We start from the raw sequence: 5699 nt of genomic DNA on the forward strand, positions 1-5699 counted from the left end.
CTGAATTATTACTTATAATAATTCAGAAATAGTCAATGTGTGGCGCATATTGAAGAATGGTGAGAGATTGTCAAAAAATCTATTCTGTAAATACTCACAGAGGAATAAGCTAATTAAATACGGGAGCTGCGGGTCTTGGGCTAGGACATAAAGCCCAGAACTTCCCGTGAGGCAAAGGCACCGACTGCGCCACCTGTCCTGGAGAACCTGGGAACCCGCTCTAGAGACTTGGGCTCAGCCCCTTTTCTTTCCTCACACTCTAATTGGCTACTTTTCCCTGGGCTCCGCCTCCTTCTCTGTCTGGACCATTAAACAGGCAAGCCCTACCCAGGACCTGGAAGCGGCCTCCAATCAAGTGCCAGGCCCTGGAATCCCTCTAGAGAAGCCCCCTCTCCGGCGAGGCGCTTTGCTCTCGTCCGTGATTGGCCAGGCAGCAGCATGGGGTCCGCCTCCTTCTCTTCCAGATAGGTCAGCGGTCTTCAGGACCACATCCCTTTCGGCCGGTCCCTGCCGCTCTTTCCCTTCGCTGCGTGGCCTTGGGCGAGCCCGGTCCTCTGCGGAGAGCGCCCCGCCCTCTGTGAAGGCCCGCCCGGGAATTGGCGGCGGCGCTGCAGCCATTTCCGGTTTCGGGGAGGTGGGTGGGGTGTGGAGCGGGACTTGGAGCCGCCGCCGCCGCTGCTGCCGCTGCCGCCGCCCACAGAGCCTGCCTTGCGCTTGGTGCTTGCCAGGAAGATGCGGCCGGGGCCCGGAGGCTGCTGCTGTCGCCGCACGGTGCGGGCGAATGGCTGCGTGGCGAACGGGGAAGTACGGAACGGGTACGTGAGGACCAGCGCCGCAGCCGCAGCCGCCGCCAGCCAGGTACGAGGGGCCCGCGCGGCGGGGCCGGGGTGGCGGTGCGGGCTGGCGAAGGGGCAGCCGGGCAGGGCGAGATCTCCTGGCCATCCGCTGGGCAATCCGCCGGATGGGCGCCGCTCGCAGGTGTGGGCGGCAGTCTCCGGCCGCTGGTCCGACCTCCACGAGCATGGAGGCTCAAGGACGACTCGGGGGCTCCCCACGTCCCCGCGCCTAGAGGTCTTCCTCCCTTCCCCCCGGAGCTCTGGGTTCTGCTCAGAGCCCCGGGTACCTTTCTCTGACCCATCCTGCCAGAAGTGTATGCCACCCCCAGGGGAAGCAATGAGGGACCCCTCGGACTCCAGTGGGAGCCACCCAAGGGCTCCCGAGTGTCCCTTCAAACCCCCGAGGTTGTTGCTTCCTCTTAAAGTCCTGTAGCCTTCCAAAGAAAACCACCCATGGGGTCCTTAAGAGGCAAAGAAAGTTAGGCGGTGGTGTCAGATGGAAACACACCCAGCCTCTCCCAACCATATTCTGGACTACCACGTTCGCTCCCCAAGCAGGACATTGGTCCGTAGATCTGGCAGGGAATCCAAGCTGGTCCCTCGAAAGCATCGTTCTCTTAACTCTGCCCGTGGTGAGACTCTACCCCAGGCTCCGGGTTGAATTGGGTGGCCCCTTCGACCCTTTTCTGAACACGAGTGCTATCACACAAGGGGATTGTTTAGCTTGGTGGTGACTTGCGATGACTCCGTACTAATTAACCATGCTGAATCATCAACCAAGTTCAGGCAGTTCTAAAATATTTTGAAAAGTTCTAAATTCAAGACAGTGCTTATTATCAACCTTACAGTGCTCTAGACTGGCAAGTATTCTGTTGAAATGTGTTTTTAAAGATGAGCTGGTTAAAAAGATGCAAGATCGGTGTTCCTGGAAGAGAATGTTGGGATAATTTCCAGTTGACTTTAATACGTTTAAGTCTTGTACAGATACTCAGGAACACTTAGAAAGTACCCTGTTCCCCTTTAGCAGGAGTGTGATAGGATGGTGATCTTCATTTGGCTTTAACAGAAATATCTGGCAGGCTCCACCCGAGATGAGTAGTTATGATGGATAGATCTGTTACTGTTTGGTGTGAGGCAGAAAATAATGCATTTTTCCAGGTCGTGTGAGATATTGAGACTGAGAGTTGAGGGGAAAAATAAGTAAAACAGACTTGACCTCCCCTGAAGTTGTAAGTTGTCAAAGCGAAGTAATACACAGATCAAAAGATTTGTTTTCACTTTTAAAGAAAGAATTGTGTGAGGGAGGAGGTGATAACAATGAGCTCATTATAAGCAGTGGAATAGTTTGTCGTTTTCCTAGCAATGTAAACGACTTATAAGACAAAATTGTTGTGCTATAGAATGTGATAGGGAAATTTAACGGGTAGGAGTTAGAAAATACATTGTAGGTGAATGAGTGAGGTTTTTTTTTTTTTTTTTTGAGATGGAATTTCGCTCTTGTCGCCCAGGCTGGGGTACAGTGGCGCGATCTCTGTTCACTGCAGCCTCCACCCCGTGGGTTCAAGCGATTCTCCTGCCTCAGCCTCCCGAGTAGCTGGGATTACAGGCGCCCGTCACCACGCCTGGCTAATTTTTGTATTTTTAGTAGAGACCATGTTGGCCAGGCTGATCTCGAACTCCTGACCTCAGGTGATCCACCTGCCTTGGCCTCTGAAAGTGCTGGGATTACAGGCGTGCCCGGCCGAGGTATGATTTTTTTTTTTTTTTTTTTTTTAATGAAAAAGGAAGTCAAGAGAGGTGTTCACGCTTCAGAGGTGCTTTGTGTTAAAATGCTGCTTTCAATCCCTGTGAGTTATGTTCTGATTTAGTAGGAATCAAGGACCTTTCTCCCATAATCTCTAACAATTTAGCATTTGTAGAATGATATTTCTTCAGAGCTTGTCAACTAATAAGGTGAATAAATATCAAGGTACTAACATGACATTTTAAAATCTGTGTAAATAACATTTGGTTGACTTTTGGGGACATGTTTTATAAAAGTTTCACTCAAGGCACATTGGTGGCATTTAAAAGAATGGTCTGTTGGAATGCCGTGAGGGCTGCAGTATCCCTTCTAGAAAACTTACTTCTCACCAGTATTTTTTAAACAGACTTCAGATCTGGAGCTTTCTACACTCTCAGATGGAGGAATATTGTCGGTGAATTTTTTTCTTTCTTTTTTTATACAAAAGAGAGATCTTGGTAACTACATGAGAACTATACAGTATCTTAACATTTTTTAAAAGTTGTTTTCATTTTAATTAAAGCGATGTGCCTGTGCTCCAACCTCTACCTGTCTTTCCCACTTTTCTGAGGGAAATGTTGCCAATTGTGCCATCAGAAATACGCATACAGCTGTGTGTCATGCTTTTACTGGAATGTGAATTTAGAGTATAACATGGTTGAGATGTAAATTATTTTCCTCACATCTCCCACCATGTCTTTTAATGAACAGGAGAGAAGTCAGAAACGTCTAAGATCACTTTACACTCTCGAGTATGTTTCTATGCTTGAAGGCATGAATGAATGTATATAGTAAAAGAACAACTCTTGGATTTGGGTTTAGAATTTGATTAGCTAGATGCTGTGTTAAGGAGTTATGAAACAATCAGACATTGCTGTTTAGTGATGACAGTAGACACACAGTTTTCACAATAGTAGCAGCTGAACAATAAAGCAGTAATTTTTCCTCTTTGCTATTCAGATGAGTGGGAGGAGCACAAACCTTTATTTGAGGTAAAGTATGGCAATTTGCCCAAGGGAAACTTTTACATTAGCATTGGAAAGAACCTTTGAGAGTTTATGTAATTCAGTCCTTTATCTCTTTGTAGGACTTTATTAAAATCAGTCCTGATAGAAAATTCTATGCTGTTTTTAAAGATCTCCAGGGGATTTGCAGCAAGTTTTTCTCTATAGCAAATTGCATTATTCCGTGATCTTAATTACCAAATTTCTTCCTGTGGATTTAACATTTGATTAAGTAAATGCCATGTTTTGGTTGTCCCTGAAATACAATAGTTTGTTTGTGTGTTTGTTTTTAAAACTCCATGTTAACAGCTCTTTTTAAAAGAGCTTCCATTTCTGTATAGAACTTTGGAGATTTAGGTTTTCCTTTTACTTTCCTCAATTAGTTAATAAGTATGAAAGAAAAAAAAAATTACCTACCTTTGAGACAATTTTGACCCTAACTTTGTTCCCTTTGGGCATAGTTTTTTTTTTTTTTTTTTTTTTCGCTCTGTCGCCCAGGCTGGAGTGCAGTGGCCGGATCTCAGCTCACTGCAAGCTCCGCCTCCCGGGTTCACGCCATTCTCCTGCCTCCGCCTCCCGAGTAGCTGGGGCTACAGGTGCCTGTCACCTCGCCCGGCTAGTTTTTTGTATTTTTTAGTGGAGACGGGTTTTCACTGTGTTAGCCAGGATGGTCTCGATCTCCTGACCTCGTGATCCGCCCGTCTCAGCCTCCCAAAATGCTGGGATTACAGGCTTGAGCCACCGCGCCCGGCCTGGGTGTAGTTTTAATGAGATGTTAGAAGGATGAGAGCTCTCTGGCTGTCAGAATAAAAAATTCTATCTCGAGGAATTGGGGCAAAAGTTATGTTCTTATGTTAAATAATAAGACAAGCAAAGTAGAAAGAACAAAGTGTTAGTCTTGCTTCTTAGGAGGAGGCAAATAAATAACTAATGAAAGCTGATTAGCTTTTAACAAAAGCTACTAGCTTTTGTTTCCACTGAGGGGAAATAGTAACTGGGGATTTAATGTGATAGTTAAGGAAAAGGAGAAGATAGTTATGAGGCCGTAACAGTAGAAATAGTTAGAATGGTCATATACCTGTTTAGATTTAGCAGGTTCTGATAAGATACCTCAGATTCCTCAAGGCTTTTCAGAAATAATGTAATTACAACTTGCAGGACGACATTTTCGTTTCGATTTTTGCTCTGAGGGGAAGCATATCTTGATTTTTACGTAACTGCAGCTGAAGAATTCCAGTTATTTGAGGTACTTAGGAATTTTCTTTAACAGGAATTCTTGGGAAATGTGTAAGCAACTATGTTCTTAAGATAGTATTTTAGAACTAGGATGTTCAGAAAAGTCAGACTTGCCCACTTTTTAGGGTTTGCCCAGGTGCCATAGAAACTTGCAGTGCTTTGAGCAAGACAGTTAATTGGTTGATTTAATTAGATTCAATTTTTGAAAGAAAGAAGCAGTGTTTATTGGTAGAATAGGCAATTCAGAGGGATGGGTAGAGGCAGTGTTTGCATTCTGAGTGGGTGTGCCACACTTGATTAAATAAATGGTTTGTGGACTCAAAGGCAGTTCCCTTCTGGGTAGTTTCTGAGAAGCTTCTGTAATATAATTCACAATTTGTGACCGATTAAAAAGTAAATCCTTTGCTCTTGACCCATTTACTGTTAGAAAATTTATCTTAAGTTTGTCTTTAAGACTACTTTTTATTACAAAGCTTGACGCGTCTATTTTTCCTTTTTTTTAAAAAAATCATTTTTACTTCTCATTATAGAAATAATACGTTTAATGTGGGATTGTAAAGCATTGGGATAATCTCTGTGTTAGGTTTTTTTTTTTTGAGATGGAGTCTCACTCTGTCGCCCAGGCTGGAACGCAGTGGCGCCATCTCAGCTCACTGCAACCTCCACCTCCGAGGTTCAAGTGATTCTCCAGCCTCAGCCTCCCGAGTAGCTGGGATTACAGGCATACACCACCAGGCCTAGCTAATTTTTGCATTTTTAGTAGAGACAAGGTGGAGGTTTCACTGTGTTGGCCAGGCTGGTCTCGAATTCCTGACCTCAGGTGATCCACCTGCCTCGGCC

The 5699-nt window shown here is 45.3% G+C and overlaps 1 protein-coding gene across 1 annotated transcript in view; it reads left to right on the plus strand.

Annotated features, from left to right (window-relative positions):
• The first annotated feature begins 534 nt into the window (after positions 1–534).
• Positions 535–5699, plus strand: part of SPTLC2 (serine palmitoyltransferase, long chain base subunit 2) — a 125333-nt gene continuing 120168 nt past the window's right edge. The window contains exon 1 of the mRNA XM_011988275.1: positions 535–858. Coding sequence (XP_011843665.1) covers positions 733–858 — 126 coding nt within the window. The 5' untranslated portion in view covers positions 535–732. The remainder of the gene's footprint in view (positions 859–5699) is intronic.

Source organism: Mandrillus leucophaeus, unplaced genomic scaffold (assembly GCF_000951045.1).
Source record: "Mandrillus leucophaeus isolate KB7577 unplaced genomic scaffold, Mleu.le_1.0 Scaffold326, whole genome shotgun sequence".
NCBI lineage: Eukaryota > Metazoa > Chordata > Mammalia > Primates > Cercopithecidae > Mandrillus > Mandrillus leucophaeus.